The sequence below is a fragment of the Simochromis diagramma genome, unplaced genomic scaffold (assembly GCF_900408965.1).
Source record: "Simochromis diagramma unplaced genomic scaffold, fSimDia1.1 OVJJ01000802.1, whole genome shotgun sequence".
NCBI classification, from domain to species: domain Eukaryota; kingdom Metazoa; phylum Chordata; class Actinopteri; order Cichliformes; family Cichlidae; genus Simochromis; species Simochromis diagramma.
The window spans coordinates 20,221,641-20,243,005 of NW_024387492.1; the positions used below are offsets into that span (position 1 = coordinate 20,221,641).

The following is a 21,365-nucleotide window of genomic DNA, read 5'->3' on the forward strand; positions in this document are numbered from 1 at the left end:
ACATTTTTTGATATTAAGAGAGTTAGTTTTCTCTACCATTAATTTATCTTTCAAAAAAAAAAATAGATGCATCATCTGCAAATTGACTTATTTTGAAGTCTTTATTAAAAATTGATATTCCTTGTATGTCGTTAGAATTCTTGATTAATAGTTTTAACAGTTGAGTTGCCAATATAAAAAGCTTAGGGAAACAGGACATCCTTGCCGGTGGCGCCAGTGTCCAGCAGCCTGGGACTGGGACTCCTCAAACCTGCCTGATGCACAGCCACAGTTCAAATAAGATGTCAAGGAAGAGCCAACCCCAAATTTGTCGGGTTAAAGTTTCAACGATGGAGCAATAATCTGAGATGATTTGAGATGTGAATACCACTGCTGCAGTCAAGAAAGAAGAGCCATGGTTTAAAAGATATGAATTAAGACAGGCATTTCTACTGGGGGATGCAGTGGGGTTAATCCTTTACCTATCACTCTTTATGCCAGCCTCCACTCAGTATTATTAAGACACAGAATGAGCATGAATAAATCTTTATTATCTGTTGTTATAACACTGCCAGTACTATGCAACAGCAGCACATAACGTCTAATAAAAAAACAATGTGGTGTTAATTGTTGAATAAATGTTGTCACTTGAATAAAAATCATGTCTCATAAAATTAAAAAAATCAGTCACTTGGTCTGTTTACAGATGTTACATGGCTACTAACGGACTGAACCTTTATTTAAATCTGGCCTGGACAATACAGGATATCGAACTGTTGTTTTTTTTTTTTGAAGAGGGTTAAAAGTTGAGTCACAAGATATCAGTTTTCATCATTATCATTTGTCAGTTCATTAAAAACACTTCAACAACAATAAACTACTTCTGCTCCCAGCATTACTTCTAGTATGACCATTGAACTGAAACCTCTTAGAAATCAATCACCTAACAGGAGGTTGAGATCAAATCATGTTTACATTACTAATATCAAATGGAAATCTTGAGCGCCTCTCACTACTTGTTTCCAGTTGAATGGAACAGAAAAAATTAGAATAAAAACTCACACTAGATGTCAGAGTTGTGCTCCAGCATTAACAGATGCTGGTCTACAATATAAGGACAGGAAGACAGCAGGAAAAAGCAAAGTTTGAACCACAGTGACCTCAATAGTTTTGTTATGGTGAAAACATATTTCGGTGTTATCCCATAAAATGCAGAGCTTCAGTTATTAAATAGGTCAAATGTTTAGTCAAATAGAAAAGGCTGATGCAAGTCTGCTTTCATTTGTGCTGTGAAACATGCCAAAGTGCATGCAGGGTGAGAACAAAGTTTATTATAAATATGACTGCCATAAAAAAGGGGGGAGAAATAATAAAACATAAATTGTCTAATTTTTTACACAGTCCTTCTAATCTTTGCTTAATATTTTGTAAGCCACACTTTTTTTGTAAGCAGCACCTGTAGCAGAGTAGCATTACAGTACAGTACGTCATGGTGACTCAGAAGTGTCTTAGGAGTAATAAGCTTTTGTAAGGCGTTACTGGAAAGTTTTGAATGGAATCCCCCCAAATGACCCTTTTCAGCATCATAAACGAGCTGTACGTATACACGTTTTGCTACATTTAGGAAGTCACTTTTATTTTATTTTGAGTTACTGAATGTGATCTATTTAACTGAATTCTTTTCAGCTTTCTACTGTATTGTTACTCTTTTATTGTATTTAGGGGATTGACAGAACTAGAAATGAGTACATCAAAGGTTAAGAGGTTTGGAGACAAAGTTAGAAAGGTAATGCTGAGAGGGTTTGGACGTGTAGAGCAGGGACCGTGGAGAAAGGACGATGATGATGGAGCTGAAAGGTAAGTGGAAAAAGAAAAACCCAGAGAAGTTTTATGGATGGAGAGGGAGATTGTTGGTGTGACCCTAGAGCAGAGGTAGGGAACTCCAGGCCTCAAGAGCCGGTGTCCTGCAGGTTTTAAATGTGTCCTTGATCCAACACTGCTGATTAAATGGCTAAATGAGCTCCTCAACATGTCTTGAAGTTCTCCAGAGGCCTGGTAATGAACTAATCATTTTCAGATTCAGGTGTGGTGACCCAGAGTGAGATCTAAAACCTGCAGGACACCGGCTCTCTCCCTACCCCTGCCCTAGAGGCTAAGAATGTGGAGGATGATGTGCTGTGGTAACCCCCGAAAGTGAACACCCAAAGAAGGAGAAATATTAATAATTTTACCTGTTGAGCTTAATTGAGCTCATTTGTTTTCTCTTTAATTGGGCTATTTTGTTGAGCTATTTTAATTCATTCAAGCTATTTTGTCACAGGTGTTTTACTGTTTTGGCTCCAGCACCTATCAGTATCAGTTATCTTGTAAATTATTTCGGCTCTAAAAAAATCTACTTTTATGTGTAGATTATGTTGAAGAATATCAGAAATGTGCTATTGTGTTTATTATAGAGCTCATCATGACAAAAATGTTTTCGTCCATCATATTACAATACAAAAGAATTCATATATTAAGCAAACCCTCAATATTTTAGACAGAAAGTAGGCTTTACATTCGGAGAGTTGAACTGAATCGAATTAAGATTGGACAGGTGTACCTAATAAAGTGACCACAAAGAAAACGCAATCTCTCATGAAGGTAGATGCTGGCTTCACTTCATGAGATCACAACCCACAAAGATTAGAAACTACCGACTTAAGTCTTATAATTATTTCCTTCATACGTACAAACACCATCAAAAGAAATCTGCAGTGGTTAGTGACAAAGACAGATATAAAACTAAAGTAAAATTAATGTTTTAAAGACTTTTCAGTCTTAACAGTCTAAAAATGAAAAAAAGAGACTTGCAAGTAAGTATGCAGAGGTCCTGACACAACTCAGAACCAAATGTTCACCAACACTTAAAATTAACAGAGAATAACAATAAAAATAAAAAATAATGCGTTTTCTAATTTGAGACTTAAACAACACCAACTATTCATCCTAAAGGCATCTGATGGAGGGTAATGAGAGTTAAAGCACTTTAAAGAAAATCAAACACAGTAAATACAGTCATGGGTGTTTTTCATTTTACATAATTTCACTGATTAAGAGACAATTTGTGTTAAATGGTTCATTTATCCAGCTCTATGGGAGTGCAGAAGAAATGGGAGAAACAAGAACTAAACACATTTATACATTCAAAATAAATTTGTAAAGAAATATGCACATTTATAGGAAAACATCACAGAACTGACTGACATGACAATTTCCCACTGTAGGAGATACAAAACACAGAGTACGTAAACATTAGGCTACATGCTGTCGGTTAAATAAGAGTGAATATCCTTCATGTTACATGACAGTTAGCTTCCATTCATCACACCCCAGTCAGCTGCATTTATGTCAGTGGAGGAGAGCTGGGAGGATGCATGCACTCTGACTGAAGGTCTGCACAACATAATCAAATGTGACATAAAAATGTGAAATAAAGAAGAGACAAAATATTAGTTTTTAACATTTACTGATGTTTTTCTTTTTTTTTTTGGTATAGGTGACCATACACTGTGTTGCTGGGAGCAGCCAGCCCAGGTTTGAATCCAACCTCTTTCTCTCCCTCCACTTTCCTGTCACTCTTCACTGCACTTATCTAATAAAGCCAATAAAGCAACACACGCATAACTTGAGTTAAGATTATTTTTAACTGCTGACGTTGAACCAGGTTTTGGCAAATAAAGGATTTCTACACTTCAACAAAAATAAAAGAACAAAAAATCACGCCATGTCACTCACGGGTTAATTTCTACGCAAACAAATTAAACTATGTTTGTTTCTGTTTCTTGGTACATAACAAATTTTCTAAGGTTTCCGACTTCACAGGTTACATCAAATAATCCTACACGAACAGAGCTTTAATTAACCGGGGGTACATCCTGTAGCTACCTCCACTAAGGAGGCTGTGTGCTTGGTTAATTTGTCAGTTTGTTCACAGGATTAAGGAAAATGTTACTGATTTTATGCGCATGAAATCTTTACCAGAGGTTTAGAAGTGATTATAGCGAAAAACTGGACATTTTGTGCCATATATTCACTAATATCAAAAGCAAAATAAGAAAATAAATGTGTAATATGGCCTTCAAGTTCTCAAGAGATTATCAGAACATTATCAGGATCAAGAGATTCAGTTTAGGAGGGAATTTCCAGCTGTGTTGGTGATACGTGGTTTCAGACTGCTCATTATATTCTGTAACTGATGGATATGAGTTGCAGTCATACAATGGACACGATTACTTGCTTAAGCTGTTTTGCACTTAATAAGAACAGTACTGATGTTTCCAGTACACTTTAGGAAATAAAGTGTTAGTTGATACAATGTTATTTTCATTTCTTTCCTTTTACATTAGATTTGCTTCATTGCTACTTATATGTCACATGTACATGCCAAAAAGTCTGTAAACTGTCAGCAGGTTTCACTTAAGAATGGCAACTAAATACAAAATTATATTAAAAAAATCTGAAATGAAAACAATACCAGACAGACAGAAGAATCCAAGCCAGTGAACAGTGATCCTGTCATTTCCAACATTACTTCACCAAGGATGGTGATCAGTCATAATTAAAAGTGATGAGTAGTATGAAGTTATACTAATCATACTCGAGAGGCACAAAATGTCTTCAGAGAGCGTGACTAGACAAGTACAAGTAAACACTCCACCTGGCAGTCTCTGTTCAGGTTAACCTCTGTCAGTGCACCCCAGGGCAGCTGTGGCTACAATGTAGCCATCACCAGTGTGTGAATGTGTGTGTGAATGGGTGGATGACTGAATGTAGTGTAAAGCGCTTTGGGGTCCATAGGGACTGAGTAAAGCGCGATACAAATACAGGCCATTTACCATTTAAATCAAAACATGAAAGACAAGAAGAGTTTTATGAAACCTTTTAAAACAATAAGACGTTTAAAGTTGGTGAAAACAATCTGTTACAGATAAACACGATAAACTACATTTCTCAAGGTTATACAACGACAACCATTTCAAGACAGAAACAGCCTCTGGAAACGAGCAGTCTGAGCTTTCCACGCTCACAGCTTGAGAGCATGTCTTCAAGGCATCCACCGTCACTTCCGAAAGGTTAGTGGATTTAATTGTCTCAGCTGCCGTCTCACAGGTTTGTCTTGTGGAAAACTTATGCAGACGTTTTTCTCGCTTCACCGTTTTTTCTCTACTTCCATTCAAATCAGCTGCAGACATTTGAAATGTGAAGGAAAGTGTGTTTTTTTTAGGTCTTTTTAAATGTTTCTCTGTCGCTTTCCAGCCTCAGTGAGAGGCCCATGATGCCCGGTCGTTTCAGGCTCCACTGGTCAATCTGTCTCTGCCGCTCCTGCTGCTCGACCTCCGATTCGCTCGATGAGCTGCCGGTATTGCTGCTGCTACTGCTACTGCTGCTGCTGCGCCCACAACCTCCGCCTCTGCTGCTACCGCCGAAAGTGAAGCAATCCTTCTGCTTCCTATCAGCCTTCCCCCTCTCCCCTACATCTACTCCTCTTTCCTCCTTCCCTCTCCTTGTATCCTTCACCATCCCACCACTGTCCTCCTCAGGTTTGTCAGCCATTTCCATTTCGATCGGGGCCTGCTCCGGCCCCAGCACGGCTCCTCTGTGGTCCATATCGACCCACACTGGCCCCGGAGGAGGCTCCAAACTGGTGTACTGGAGCATCGGCTGTTGGGGCTGGGGGTCCACTTGTGGAGGAAGGTTCTGCCTCTCTGGATGGAGGTACTGAGTTTGGTGTTGGAGGTGATGCAGCGGCTGAAGTGGGTGCTGCAGAGGCTGGTGCTGGAGCTGGTGGTGCTGCTGCTGCTGATGATGGTGGTGATGTGAGTGTTGTTGATGGTGCTGCTGCTGATGATGATGAGGATGATGCTGCAGGTGATGATGATGGTACTGATCAACAGTCTGCTTATCCACATTACGGACGACCTCTTTGGGCTGGTTTTTAAGGAACTTCTCAAACTTCTTGGAGGCTTTTTTGTTCGTCACAAACCAATCCTGTTGAGATACACGCAGCACGAAGAGGTGCTATTATATAACATACACTAAACTTGCATTATTTATTATTTATTGCATTATAGGCCAGAAGGGGGCAGCTCGTCTGTTTGCAAAAAGAAGTCTGATTCTGCTGTTGTAAGTCTGAGACATCACTTTATTCATGTCTTTAGTAAAAACTTTCCTGATGAGTTTAAACAACTACACTATGGAGCTGCTCATATCCAACCCCTGATATAGAGTATATGCATTCATGGCAATGTCATCTACATACAGTTACACAAAGAAGGCTCAAGCCAGAAACTTGTGAACTTTTCATTACCTGTGAATGGACAGAGTTGATGTGGTATTTCACTCCACTTTCAGAGTTAAACTCTTTATTGCAGATCAGACATCTGTATTTACCGGCCTCAAAGTCGCCCTGGAATCAGATCAGGAAAAAGCAGCCTTGAAAAGATTATAAGAATTTAATGCAAATAATGTATTAACTGCGCATAGTGCACTGACTTTTATATTTCACTTAATGGTCTGAGTAACTGACTGAATAATTTTACAAATACACACATTTTTAAAATTCTGTTCAAAGCAGCTTTTACAAACTTAATACTTCATTCTTTAATTTACAAGAATCATCCCAAAAAATTGAGGAGCTGACTAAAAGAACATGTAAATGCCGGTCCAGATGAAGCATTAGAAGGGTTTCATGCTAATACATTGATGAGTTTCAACTTAATTATACCTGGTGTCATTTAATGTATTGCTAATCCTAGAAAGTTTGTAAGTTTGTTATTTCCTAAACAAAGAAAAAAAGAGACAAACCCTCGTGCAGAGTCCCAGATGAGCTTTGAGTCCAGACACACTCGTGTAGGTGCAACCGCAACCCTGACAACGACACACATTATGTTATATTATGGGCTGTGAATGCTGTGTTAACCATGTTATGGACATCTGCTCCCCTTGACATCATACACATCCACAGGGATTACTTGTATATACACTGACCTCTCTATTTGAAACTTCGGCCATGTTTACTATGAATGTTCACCAATGCAACAGTGTATATATGACATAAAATAAAATATAAAATATCTCCATATATCTCTTTAAAAACATACATTTACAAAGAGAAACATTTCAGGTTATTGAAAAAATAATAATAATAATGGATTGCATTTATATAGCACTTTTCTAGGCATCCAAAGCGCTTTACAATTCCACTATTCATTCACTCTCACATTCACACACTGGAGGAGGCAGCTACAGTTGTAGCCACAGCTGCCCTGGGGCAGACTGACAGAAGCGAGGCTGCCATATCGCGCCATCGGCCAACAAACACCAGTAGGCAGTAGGGTGAAGTGTCTTGCCCAAGGAAACAACGACCAGGCCAGACAGAGCTGGGGATCGAACCGGCAAAGTTATGCTAATTACACTTGTTCTTGACATCTTGATCCAATTACTCAGATAAGAAAATAAATAAGTCTGCTGATTTCAATTAAACAGGTAAAAATAAGACTTGTTGTTTTCTACCTGGTTGGGGCACTGGACTTTCCTCTGCAGCTTCACCTCATTCTTCCACTTCCTCAGCACCTCCTGGCTGAAGGCAGGGAGGCCGGGTCGGGCATATTTCAACTGAAAAGAGCGTCAGGAGAAAGAAGAAACGCATTTATGTTCAGTACATACTCAATTTTAGTGAATCTTCTCTTACCTTCTTGTCATCTGGTACCAGGTCGGACTGAAACTTCCTCTTGGGCCAGTCTTTGGGCAGTTCATTGTTGGCAATCTCAGCCAGGTGGAAGTTGGCCACCTGGGCCGAGGCTCTCTGCACCCTGCCGCTGGGCGTCCTCTCTGGATTAGCCTCCCTCTGAGCCTTCAGTGCCTCATCTTCCTCAGTCTTCTGTGGGGTCTGGATGAACCAAGAGAATAAACTTAATGGAGATGAGGCACAAAGAGTTTCACAGACACTTGAATTAAAAGGACAGGTGACAAAACAAGGCTGGCATCTTGTCTAATTGTCTATTAATTTAAATTTGAATGAAGAGTATTAACGAATTACAATTTTTATAGTATTTAGTGGCTTCGATGACATATATGACTCACAGGAGCATGCTCTGATTTCAGGTGATACTCCAGACCAGCCTTGGATTTATACGTCTTCCCACAGTGAGAGCAGTTCAGCAGCATTTTCTCCAGCTCGGACTCCTCCTTTCCACACTTCTTCATGTGATACACGTAGCCCATGATGCTGGTAAATGCAGCATTACAACCCTATAAAGAAAAATAAAACACATTTTTTCACACCACCAGTTTAATCTTTTATCTTACTTTCATCAAATCTCCTTTCTTAAAACAGCACAATACGTGCAAATTTTACCTCTTTGGAACATTTTAATTTGCCCAGTCTCTTCAGGATTTTACGTAGCTTGTCTTTTATAGCACGATCATCCAGGTCCTTGGCATCATCAGCTGAAGGCTACAAAAGCAGGAAAAGGTAGCAACAAACTCAGTAATACCATAATAAACTAAACTAAACTAAACTAAACTAAACTAAGACTGAAAATGTTTATTTCTGAGTAGTCTTACCAAGTGGCTGTGGTCAGCCATGATGTGATACTTCATCCCTGTTGAAGACTTGAGCTGTTTCCCACAGTGTTGGCAGGTAAAAGGTTGCTACAGATAACAGAGTGACACAGTGACTTTTTCATTTGGTAAACATTTACACCAGCAAAGAACACGAGCAGATTTTATGTTATGGAAATATTAGTCAGACTAGGTTTTCCCAGTGCAAATGTAAAGCACAAACCACACTACAGACCCATTCATTTTTTAAAAACTTGATGCTTAATATGAAGAGTTTGTGAACTGGTTTCAGCGCAGAATGTGTTTCATAGAAAATTGACATCCTGGAAAAAATTATAAAAAAACCACACAAAACATAATTTATTTACTCCAATTATTCCAAATAATGTCATTACTAGTAATAACTAATTATTAGAGTCTTCCAGGAGAAACAGTAAAGCAGAAGGCTCCTGCTAGATGGTCCAAAACTCTAATATCACTATTATGCATGAAGGGCTCACCAGTCGGCAGTTCTCCATGTGTTTCTTCAGCCCCTCCACAGTCTTCCTGCTCACACTTTTACACTTTGGACAGGTGACTCTTCCTTTGGCAACAATCTGGAGCTGCCAACGTTCCTCTTGGCTTCCTAGTTGATGTCAACAAATAGGCAACTTTTCCTTTTTTTTTAACTTTACACGACGCACAGAGCATCACAAAAAGAAGCAGCTTACTCCTTACCTATTTTAATATACAATAATATTTTGATTAAATTACAGATTATCTTCAGCACCCACTTTTAATCATTCAAATTTAATAAAAGTTTTAGCAACATCTTTTTCAATTTCTTACAATCAGTTTAAATCAAGATAAAATACCCCCCCCCCCAATCCCCTTTAAAACTCATACTTGTGTGAAGCAAGAAAAATGCAGTAAGATAAAGCCTATTGACAGTTTCAATCAAAGAAGTGCACATAAAACATAGTGTAATAAGATTACTTTCTATTAAATCACATAAATCTGTGGTAAACAGCTGCTGCCCTGACCTGGAGGATAAGTAGGAGGTTCCTTCTTAGCCGGCAGGATTGAAGGTTTCTGGTCTTCGTTCAGCTGAGCTGTTGAGGCCTGACCAGCACTGGCAGCATCTGAACCTGCAAGATTCACACTGAATGACTGGATGCAATCAAGCTTATTTTTCTTTTTATACTATTTTATCATAATTATTATTTAATAAGGTCAAATTTCCTTATTGATTAGATGCAGAGACTGCTGCCAAAGTTTGTCATCTCTACATTAGCAGCATGTAGAATTTTATATTAAATTACTTTAGAAATAAAAGATAAAAGATACACAGATATATACAAGTATATACAATGTTTTCTTTTCAATGCATGAATGCTTGTTGGTTGTTGAATTATGATTACAGCATTCCTGCTACAGAAAGCCTGGCTCTTAGAGAAACCTCACGATAAGTTACAATGAGGGGAAAATGCTTCTCTGTAATGATTCTCTGATCAAACAGTGAAACAGTCATTGGCTATGGGTGTGCCAGACGCTCTGCCAAAACAAATTAGTGGCTGATAGTACTGCTGCCAAGACTGAAAGGAAGGTGGTGCACTTGAGAAAACGGCCTCATATTGTTTTCCCATAATGGTTAGGGACAAACTGTGAAACAACTTTTCAAATTCCTGATTTATGTCTAACTATAGTTCTGATTTATAAAGTTACTTCAGTCCTAAGTATTATTAACATGGAAATAATATTCAGTTTAAGACAAAAAAAGCAGCATGAAACAGATATGTGAGATAGAAATGTAACATATAGAGTTTTCAGTTTTGCATTAAATGCAGACTCCTTGAAAACTTACAGGATTCTCTGCCCTCTGGTGGCTGTGTGAAGTTATTGGGTGCGGGGCTTGGCTCCATCTCTGGCCTCTGGACCTTTTTCATGTTCAAGTCTTAAAAATTAGACAAAATCAAAAATCATAACCTAAATGATGACATCTACTCTGCACATATATCGCCTGCACTTCTCTTATAAGCTGTCACTCGCACATGTGTTATAGGTTCTGGTTTTCGCTTGTAGCTTGCAGATATCATGAAAGAAGCTCATATTATTTTACGACATTTCACAGTGTTCAAAACAAAATCAGTCCATATGGTCATTTTTACCAGGTCTCCACACGTTCCCTCTATCCCTGTTTGTGTTGTTCCAGGCTTGATCTGGGCCTCGGCCAGTACCCCACCCTTGCTCCGGCCCTGACGAGTCCCGGTCCCTTCCTGGATCTCTGCCTCCATTCCAGGCCTGATCCTGTCCTTGATCTCTGCTAGCTGCCCAGCCCTGATCAGGACCCCGCTCCCGGCCTGTCATCCAGGACTGATCCGGCCCACACTGAGTTCTGTCCCTGCCTGGAATCCATATCTGGTCCTGACTGGAGTGTCCCCCTCTGTCTCTGCCAGAGTTCCACACCTGGTCCTGGGGTCGGTCTCTGCCTGGAGCCCAGGCGTCAGGTCCTCGCTCCCTGCTGGAGTTCCAGCTCTGATCATGAGGCTGGGACTGCTCCCCGCTAGCTTCTGGGCCTTGAGGCCAAACATCCTTCGCGACCAGTCTTGGAGGGAGCCTTGCAGTGGGCGGACCGATGGACCCTGGGTCTGACCCATTGGCCAGGCCATCTGATGACATCACAGAACAGCTGGTTGTCGAGTAATCTACTGTTCCCAGGGAAACACTCTGGAGGTCCTCATACCTAATAAAAGAAAAAAAAAAACTTAAATTAAAAGTTTCTAAAATGCTGATGCAGACAGGAACCTCATTTGGTCCTGAACAGATTATTTAACTGTAGTGTGGGTCAGAGGGTGTAAATAAAATATATATAACAATATAGTGGATTTTCTGTAACCACTACATCAAAAGTACTAATGGTCATTAGAAACTACCCAGTCTGTAAACATCGAGTGTCCAGTCTCATAAAGTGCACCGTTAAACTCATACAGACATGCATGGTTCAACTCGTCCACATATCTGTTGTTGCAGTGTTGTATGCTACGTTCTGGATTTCCTGCAATACTTTGGACTCATGATAAATGAGGCAAATACACTTGTTTTCGGCTGAGAGTTGCATACCTGGAGTCAAGTGTTTTGACCAACACATGAAACCATAACTTTACTATATATTAATAGATATTGTGAGTCTTTATTATATAGCGTGCCATGTGGAAAAACCTGTTGTAACATTTGAGAGTGAGGTCTATTTTGAGCACCTGACAGCTTGTTTTTTTCTTCTCATTTGTAAAATCTTTCGACCAGTTTGCTTCATAACCGGCACATTACAGTTTTCTACACCGTGTCAGGCTTTTCATAACCGAATCATGTCCATGACACAGAGGTAGCCCCTTATTTAAGAAAACAAATAAGAATAACTTAGATATCATTCATGTGTCTGACACAGCTCATTTGCAATGATTTTCTTGTTATGATGAAATAAGTTCTTCGATTAGTTTTGGCTGGTCCTTCTGTGGTGCCTCAGTGACTACTACAAACTGTCAATGAAGCAATGAAAAATTGCAGTAAACAGTGTGTTTTTGTAGGGAAATCGTAAGTACAGTGAATTGTCATTGGCGATATGACCCAAAAAAATCATATCTCGATATTTTTTAGCTGGATGGCGATATGCGATATATATCTCGATATTTCTTTTTAAAGCCATAAAGTAAGAACAAAAAGAGAGTTCTTAGTCAAAGCTGTGTCCCAGATGTCACACAGGCACTTTTATTAACATACAGCGTAGATGTACATGAAGAAATTACTCAAAAATAAATTATCAGCATTTATTAAATAATAATGCTCCATAAATTAAAGAAAACAATGTTGTTTTTGTGCATAACAAAAAGCTCACAATTGTGCAGTCAAAATGTAAACTAAAAGACAATGAGCATAATAACAAAGACAGACAGATTTCACAGCTGCTCTGTTCCCAACTTCTACGGCGTGACTGACAGCCTTGAGTTTGAAATCCTCTTTGTAACCATGTCTCTTAACAGGTGCCATTTATGGCCCTTATACACACAATACGGTAATATTATGTTGAAGCACAGTACGTATCACTCCGCGAGGCTCCTCGGTAGCCGTAATGCTCCGACAATCCATCAAACGCTGCAGCTTCGTAGCTTACCAAAGTCGTACTAAAACATTTTTTGACAGATTGCTGAGCGCCGTGTAGCACATAAAATCGGTTCGCGGTCAATAAGCACAACCAGAATTCATACATAAGGCGCACTGTCGATTTTTGAGAAAATGAAAGGATTTTAGGTCATGCAGCCCCTGTGGGCTGCATGTCGGTAGCGCGGTTAGCTCGTTAGTGCAGTTAGCTCGTTAGCGCGGTTAGCTCGCTAACACATTGACGCCGTCCAGCCCCACGCACAGGGGCGATCTGCGGTAAATCGTTAACGGAGATTTGCCGTGTTCATCTTGTCATTGCCTGCAGGTGAAGCTATGGGGGAGGGAGTTGTGTTCAGTGAAAGAGAGGCGAGGCCGAGTAATGTTGCGTAGAGACAAAAGTGGACGAAAGAGAGGCAAACTTGCGGCTCCACACGTATAATTATAACGTAACATAGACTATATCGATATAAACAATATTGTCACATCTTATATCTCGTATGAAAATATATCGATATTTTTAAAAAACTCGATATATCGCCTAGCCCTATGTTTTTGCAACAACACAAAATAAATGAAGAGTACAACATGAAACAACATACGTGTTAATGTCACGATTTTGTCATATCGCACAGCCCTAGTGGCTACATCCAATCTGATCCCCCTTCAGGCCATTATATAGAATACAGGTGCAAGCAACTCCACCTTTTGCGTCAATATTTAGGTTCATCTTTTATATACAGTTGCTATACTGCACAATATGAACAGAATGCAGGTAAATAAATGATGAACTATTTGTTTATTAATATAATACAAACATATATGCTTTTGAGCAGCACTTAAAAAAGCACTTTGCACATAAATTCTGTAGCAAATTGAATTTAATTAATTAATTAAACAAAGTTTAAACAGCCAAAACCAAGAAGGAGCACAACAGTGGAGCCGGGTTTTATGATTCTTTTAGATCTAATCTTATTTTATTTTCATTAATCACTCATTAATGATGGGTGTTCCCATTTGTTTAGTTTTTCAGTGCAAAGAAAAATTAAAGACCCAGGTCATTTTTTGTCTTTCTTTTTTCTCTCTTTTATCATTTCCCATTTTATACTCACATATCCTCTCACACCCTTCGCTTCCTGAGCTTGTGTATTTCCTCCTGCCAGAGTGATTACCTGCTCTTTAATCTGCCACCTTTATCTTGCGTCCTTCCTTCACTGTGTCTGCCACTCTCTATGTACCAGACTCTGTCCTTTCACTTCTTGCTGTAAGATGTTTTTCACTCTGTTTATTCTGTGTAACAAATTTTTTTTGCAAAGCAAAGCCTTCCTTTTTTGTTCTTGAACTTCCTTGCCCTGTGCTTTGCTTTTGAAGCCTTAAATTAACACCATATTCAAAACTGAATGATCCATAGCTCATTCTACCTGAACCTATACCAGCCATTTGGTTAATATCTGCATGTATACATGTGGATAAGCAGCAAGTGCAAACGCTGAATTTCCTCATCTCATTAGGAAGTTTATCCTAACTGTACCTTTTATCATGTAGGAAATCTAAACAAAAGAATTCTGTATGCAGATTTTTAAAAGGCATTGCACTTATCAACAATGATGTATTTTACTGAAACCTGTGTACTTGTTTAGATATGATATCTGTTTACTGTGAATGACTTATATAAGAGTACAATGTATAATCACCAGGTTAACCAGCCTCTTACCTTTTCCTACTGTAAGTTCTCTTCATCTTTACTCCGTCTTCAGTTTGGGACTCATCCTCCTAAAACAGTCGATGAGAAAACTGTGAAGCAGAGATCCAGCTGTGCGCATGAAGTTAACTGATTTTTTATTACCACACTTGAAAATGGAAACACAGTCACAGCGTTCATGCTAGCAGGACTGCCTGCTCCTTACATATACTATCTCAGAAACAATAAAAGACGTAGGTTTTTACATTATAGATGTATATTCTTACCTCTGAGTACCCAACTGTATTTACTTCACAGGCTCTTTCTGGCATTCGCTGGACAGCAGCTTTAAAAGTGAAATTGTATTAAAAAAGACACAATTAAAAAGATGAAATTACCAAGTTTTACCAGTGTAAATGGCCACAATGATGGATGCACGCTGCTGTGTGATGTGTTTTTTTTACCTGGACATTGCACTCCACTTTTTGAAAGTGAGTGAACAGGCTTCCTCTTTCTTGGCATATACAAAGGTGACATATCCCCTCCGATGTGGCCGGGGTCCATACTAGGAGGGCCAACCCTGCTCAGAAATCACCACTGACAGCATAGAAAAAAACAGAACATCTAATAAAACAGAAAACAGATACCTCTACCAAAATAGCACACGTTATTGAAATACCTTAATTTGGATATATTGTATTTGTTTCAGGATGGGATTACATGCTGGCTTTCTAATTACATCAAAAGTAATTACACAGCCTTAAACTGATTGGAGAACTGTAATGGATCACTGACCTTATTAATTACACGATCAAATATTTACAGAGCCCTATTTATTAAATGACCTCAGCTTGTTAGATATAAAGTAGGTTGGGTTGGTCAACCAAGTACATCTGTTGGCTCATTTAACCATTTCACCATTAACCAGCTACACCCCACCCTTTCCATTTTGTGATCCCCTACAGTTATGGGCAGCTTTCTGTTGTGATGTCTTCAGTATCATTTAGCTGTAGACTCTCTACTGGCTACCACAGCTGACAACAGTAGTTTTTGCTCTGTTTTGGAGATCTGCTGTGAGTTGGATGATCTATCTAAGGAGATGAAAAACTGCCCCGTGTGCCGTCGCAACATGCAGACTGTGGAATCCGAGTCCATCTGTGAGATCACAAACTCATCAGACAGGCAGCTAATTAAATTATTTTGCTAGGGTTATTAGACCATTTGCAGAAAAGCACCAAATAAAATGTGTAATTCAACAACTACAGTGGGGCAAAAAAGTATTTAGTCAGCCACCGATTGTGCAAGTTCCCCCACCTAAAATGATGACAGAGGTCAGTAATTTGCACCAGAGGTACACTTCAACTGTGAGAGACAGAATGTGAAGAAAAAAAATCCATGAATCCACATGGTAGGATTTGTAAAGAATTTATTCGTAAATCAGGGTGGAAAATAAGTATTTGGTCAATAACAAAAATACAACTCAATACTTTGTAACATAACCTTTGTTGGCAATAACAGAGGTCAAACGTTTACTATAGGTCTTTACCAGGTTTGCACACACAGTAGCTGGTATTTTGGCCCATTCCTCCATGCAGATCTTCTCAAGAGCAGTGATGTCTTGGGGCTGTCGCCGAGCAACACGGACTTTCAACTCCCGCCACAGATTTTCTATGGGGTTGAGGTCTGGAGACTGGCTAGGCCACTCCAGGACTTTCAAATGCTTCTTACGGAGCCACTCCTTTGTTGCCCGGGCGGTGTGTTTTGGATCATTGTCATGTTGGAAGACCCAGCCTCGTTTCATCTTCAAAGTTCTCACTGATGGAAGGAGGCTTTTGGCTCAAAATCTCACGATACATGGCCCCATTCATTCTGTCCTTAACACGGATCAGTCGTCCTGTCCCCTTGGCAGAAAACCAGCCCCATAGCATGATGTTTCCACCCCCATGCTTCACAGTAGGTATGGTGTTCTTGGGATGCAACTCAGTATTCTTCTTCCTCCAAACACGACGAGTTGAGTTTATACCAAAAAGTTCTACTTTGGTTTCATCTGACCACATGACATTCTCCCAATCCTCTGCTGTATCATCCATGTGCTCTCTGGCAAACTTCAGACGGGCCTGGACATGCACTGGCTTCAGCAGCGGAACACGTCTGGCACTGCGGGATTTGATTCCCTGCCGTTGTAGTGTGTTACTGATGGTGACCTTTGTTACTTTGGTCCCAGCTCTCTGCAGGTCATTCACCAGGTCCCCCCGTGTGGTTCTGGGATCTTTGCTCACCGTTCTCATGATCATTTTGACCCCACGGGATGAGATCTTGTGTGGAGCCCCAGATCGAGGGAGATTATCAGTGGTCTTGTATGTCTTCCATTTTCTGATGATTGCTCCCACAGTTGATTTTTTTCACACCAAGCTGCTTGCCTATTGTAGAGTCACTCTTCCCAGTCTGGTGCAGGTCTACAATACTTTTCCTGGTGTCCTTCGAAAGCTCTTTGGTCTTGGCCATGGCGGAGTTTGGAGTCTGACTGTTTGAGGCTGTGGACAGGTGTCTTTTACACAGATGATGAGTTCAAACAGGTGCCATTCATACAGGTAACGAGTGGGGGACAGAAAAGCTTCTTACAGAAGACGTTACAGGTCTGTGAGAGCCAGAGATTTTCCTTGTTTGAGGTGACCAAATACTTATTTTCCACCCTAATTTACGAATAAATTCTTTACAAATCCTACCATGTGAATTCATGGATTTTTTTTTCACATTCTGTCTCTCACAGTTGAAGTGTACCTCTGGTGCAAATTACTGACCTCTGTCATCATTTTAAGTGGGGGAACTTGCACAATCGGTGGCTGACTAAATACTTTTTTGCCCCACTGTAATTTAAGAATATATATTTAAAAGATATGCAGTTAGTGGGAATGCATTAAGTGGAAACTCTAAATTGCTCATAGGTGTGAATGTGAGTTCAAATGGTTGTCTGTGGCTATGTGTTAGCCCTGTGAAAGACTGGTGACCTGTCCAGGGTGTACCCTGCCCCTCGCCCTAGGCCCTCCAACCCCCCTTTTAGAAATTCTCAGAAACTCAGATGTTTTCAATTTGGCCAGAGTTGCTCAAATATAAACAAATTTGATGATGTGCTTGAATTTGTAGTTTTGTATTTACAAACATCCATCCATCCATCTTCATCTGCTGCGGATGAATTATTTACAAACATCTGGAATTATATTAACACATCCTCCAATACCAATAACATCTGTGAGCTATTGCAGACATATTGTGGATCAATAACTTATAAAAACATTACTATGCTGGCACAAGGTCATCCTGGGTTTATTACCAAGCTGTGATAAATGACACTGCTCAAAGAATTAAGGGAACGCTGGATCATCACAGTTTAATACAAACACATTTTAACTTCAGGGATATTAATGTGTCCAGTTAAGAAGCATAAATCATTTCACCTGGTTTAGTGCAAATGAAAGTGTCAGCAGGTGCAGCGGAGAGGCAACGAGACAATTCCCCAAAAAGGCAAGACCAATGCTCTCTTTTTATCCCTGCTGACTGATTTTTCTCTAGTTCTGCTTTTGTTAGAGTGTAAAAGGATTCACACTGGTCTAACTGGACACACTGATATCCTGAAGCTTCAGTGACTCTATTATATTGTTATGATTGAGTATTTCCTTAACTATCCTCAGCAGTGTAATCTAGAATTTAACAAAAATGAAAACAAACGGGCACGGGGTTAGAATCATTTAATTTTTCTTTCCATCCAGCTTCTGCTATTTAACCAATTCAAGGTAGCGGAGGCAGGAGCTTATCACTTATTCAGCTGCAAGAGGCAGGATACACCCTGGATAGGTTGCCAGTGTTTCATGGCTAACACAAAAAAACAGACAATCACTCACACCTGAGGCCAGTTCAGAATCACCAGTTAACCTAACATGCATTATAAGTGTGATAGAAAGGCAGAGCACCCAGAGAGGCAAACTCCACACAGAAATGCCCGACAGTGGATTCAAACCTTTCTGTTGTGAGGCAACAGAACTAACCACTGAACCACTGTGCTGCCTTATTTTTATTTAATTTTCTCGTTTAAGTAAGTTTTCTTTAGTTTCCAAAGGGGGTTTGCTTAGATTAGTGTTAAAAATGTTTCGTTTTAATTTAATTTGTTACTTTCAGTGCTCCATTTAATGTTTTTGCAATTCGGTTTTTAGGAAGTGAAGATCAAATATCACAACAAAAGTACCTTCTGCATGTAGCTCACTCAGATTCAGCATGTCCTGCACATTTTTTACTTTACTTTAGCTTTATGTTCTTTTTTCCTCCCAATAATCTTTTTTTAGATTAACTAAAACATTTGTGCGCCTAGTTTATAATAATTTTTTAAACAAATACCTGCATTTGTTTAAATTTTTTAAACAAATGCAGGTTGACTTGATACAAGTGTTGTTGTGATTTGGCCCAATATAAATAAAATTGAATTAAATTAAAAAAGCTGATTACAGTTATTATAATTAACTGAATCAAAGAGATCATACGTTGTGTTTAAGACATTCATTCAAAACTAAGTCTCCTTTTTCTTAAAAATTTGTCTAGTAAACAAAACAAATATTTGCTGACATGAACTTAATGAGTCTTGCATAAGCAGCCATGCATATCAGCCTATTTACTCCCATTAGGGTTCGTTTAGCCAAATATTTACTCTCCTAGCCCCTTTCAATCATGCACTCTTTATATTTTTAACACTAAAATTCACACTTAGTATTGAATTATTATTTTAAATGCACACTGAAGTGATTACATTAATCATAATTATGCAGAGGAGACTTTTTTTAAAGAACCTGATGAATCTGGCTTCAGCACCCGTTGTGTTTACAGTGCGTGTGTTCATCCTGAATGTTATTTGTATAGTGCTTAAATATTTATGTGTCACGTTTGAGGACACTGGATGCCAGAAACTGTGATATGAAATAAAGCCAGAAAACTGTTAAAACGTCAAGTGTGTGATGTTTTTCTCGGTCCAGTAAACCTCTGAGACCAGCCATTCCCGGACTGAGCCAAAAAGACTTGCAGCCACCACCATCATTGTCTGTGTGGATAAGGAAAAAACTCAAAAATTGGCTTTTTCACGACGACGGGCAGAAAAAAACATCCGAAAGCTGAAACTGAAGGAGAACTGGTGGTAGAAAGGTTTCAAGCTCCCCTCCCTCTAAGCAGAGGTACTATAACCTGTCCTGTCTGCCTTTCATTGTTTCTTAGCGGAGGAAGAAATGCAAGAGAGAGAGAGAGAGAGCGCCTACCGTCCTACAGCTCACTCCCTCTGCAAGGACGGCTAGCCTCCATGTCTTCGGGCCTGGCCTCCTCTGTCGCCTTTCCCCCGGCAGTGTTACCACCAGGAAGGCTAACATCAAGGAAGGCCCGGGGTTCAAAAACACAGACCCTGGGATAACAGCTAAGCTGTGGCAGCATCTAAATATGAATCAGTGCGCACGTACGCCGGCATAATTCACCACAGTGTGTTCGTATGTTCTTCAGCGGAACGCCCTCCTGCTGGAGAGAACAAATAAGACCCGCATCTGCCGCTGCCTTCAGGGGCCGTGGGAAACACCGCAATTTCAGCGCTTCAGCTGTGGAATCTGAATCAATAGTACGCCTCGGAATAATACAAAGCCGTTACCACATCGTCTCTAATTATGAACCTGTTATCAAGTGGAAAAGCACTTAGTAAATGGTTTTTAAAATGTTGCATGAAGAATTGGGAGTAATGTTCCAAACTGAAAAATGGAGAGAAGGAGACCACTGATACTTTTTTCTATTCCTAATTCGTAAAACTCCCCTCCTCCGCATGATTACTTTTTACTTGTATAATATGGCACTTTTGAAAGATCGAATTGGCTACAAATACACGGCAAATTTAAATGTTCAAATTGATTCTACTAAATTGAACACTTTGAAATTCTGTGACATGTTCCTCTTATTTGAGTTTATTAAATTGAATATTTTTGATTAATTTTAACTAAGCACCTAACATTAGGTAAGCAACTCTTGAAAGTGTAACCCCATTAGCTTTTTGTGACTCACAAGATGATTCGATTTCAATTAAAATAACAATAATAATAATAGGTTTAATGCAGGTAGCTTACTTAAAAACTTTACATTTTTACTTGTTATTTTCTGGCAACGTAATAGCCATTTCGTTCATATCCAAGGTTTTGATTATTGTTTCTAAAAATTGTTGGACTAGGAAACTGTAATTGAAATTAAATTGTCACTATTTGCTTAGCCCTACTAGTAACTTCAGTCAAGTTTTTTTTCTGTCATTGTTACATAGTTTTTTTTTTGGTTTTTTTTTTTTTCATTTTACCTCTTCAGACCCTGTGTCTTCATGTAGGCACATTACATTTTAGCTTTTCTTCAACTTATACTTCATTCTGCTCATTAGTATTTTATACTTAATTTATTGTTTTATGTTGCAAAATAAACCAATAATTCCTATATGAGGAATTAAAAAGTAATGACTCTCCTAAAATGAAGCTTATATATTGCACACATTGCCAGAGTGATAAAATCTCTGTTTAGCTTATTTTTTCCACACTTGCACACACTTACAAATAAAGTTATTTACCACTGAACCATTAATAAATAAATACATTTATTAATCAGCTTATAATCCAGTTAAGAAATGTAAGGTAAGTATGAGGAGAACCAACATTTTATCACTGCCACATTAGAGTTAGACTGTGGACAGCATTATAATATGAAATAAATGTGTCACTGTTAAACATGCAGACTTTAGTAGTCAGGGGGTTAATAATAGCCACATTAATTGATATAGACTGAAGCAAGGGACAAGTTTTAATTGATGATGATCTAAAGCTATATGAAATAAACCAAATGACATGTTATCATTCTGATTTATTGCATACACAATCAGAAAAACTTTCAGTAAGTACACAACAATCATTTAACAGAGGCCCAT

General features: G+C 39.1%; 1 protein-coding gene across 1 annotated transcript; it reads right to left on the reverse strand.

Moving 5' to 3' along the window:
* Nucleotides 1-509: 509 nt before the first annotated feature.
* On the reverse strand, nucleotides 510-19,965 carry znf512 (zinc finger protein 512). The gene is made up of 16 exons (XM_040017905.1): nucleotides 19,687-19,965; nucleotides 14,857-14,989; nucleotides 14,680-14,738; nucleotides 14,426-14,484; nucleotides 10,728-11,302; nucleotides 10,424-10,513; nucleotides 9,603-9,707; nucleotides 9,081-9,205; nucleotides 8,584-8,670; nucleotides 8,375-8,473; nucleotides 8,101-8,268; nucleotides 7,709-7,906; nucleotides 7,531-7,632; nucleotides 6,823-6,885; nucleotides 6,326-6,424; nucleotides 510-6,006 (listed from the first exon to the last, which is right to left on the reverse strand). The coding sequence occupies exons 2-16, from the start codon at nucleotides 14,954-14,956 to the stop codon at nucleotides 5,239-5,241; spliced, it is 2,697 nt and encodes an 898-aa protein (XP_039873839.1). The 5' UTR covers nucleotides 14,957-14,989; nucleotides 19,687-19,965; the 3' UTR covers nucleotides 510-5,238.
* Nucleotides 19,966-21,365: the final 1,400 nt, after the last annotated feature.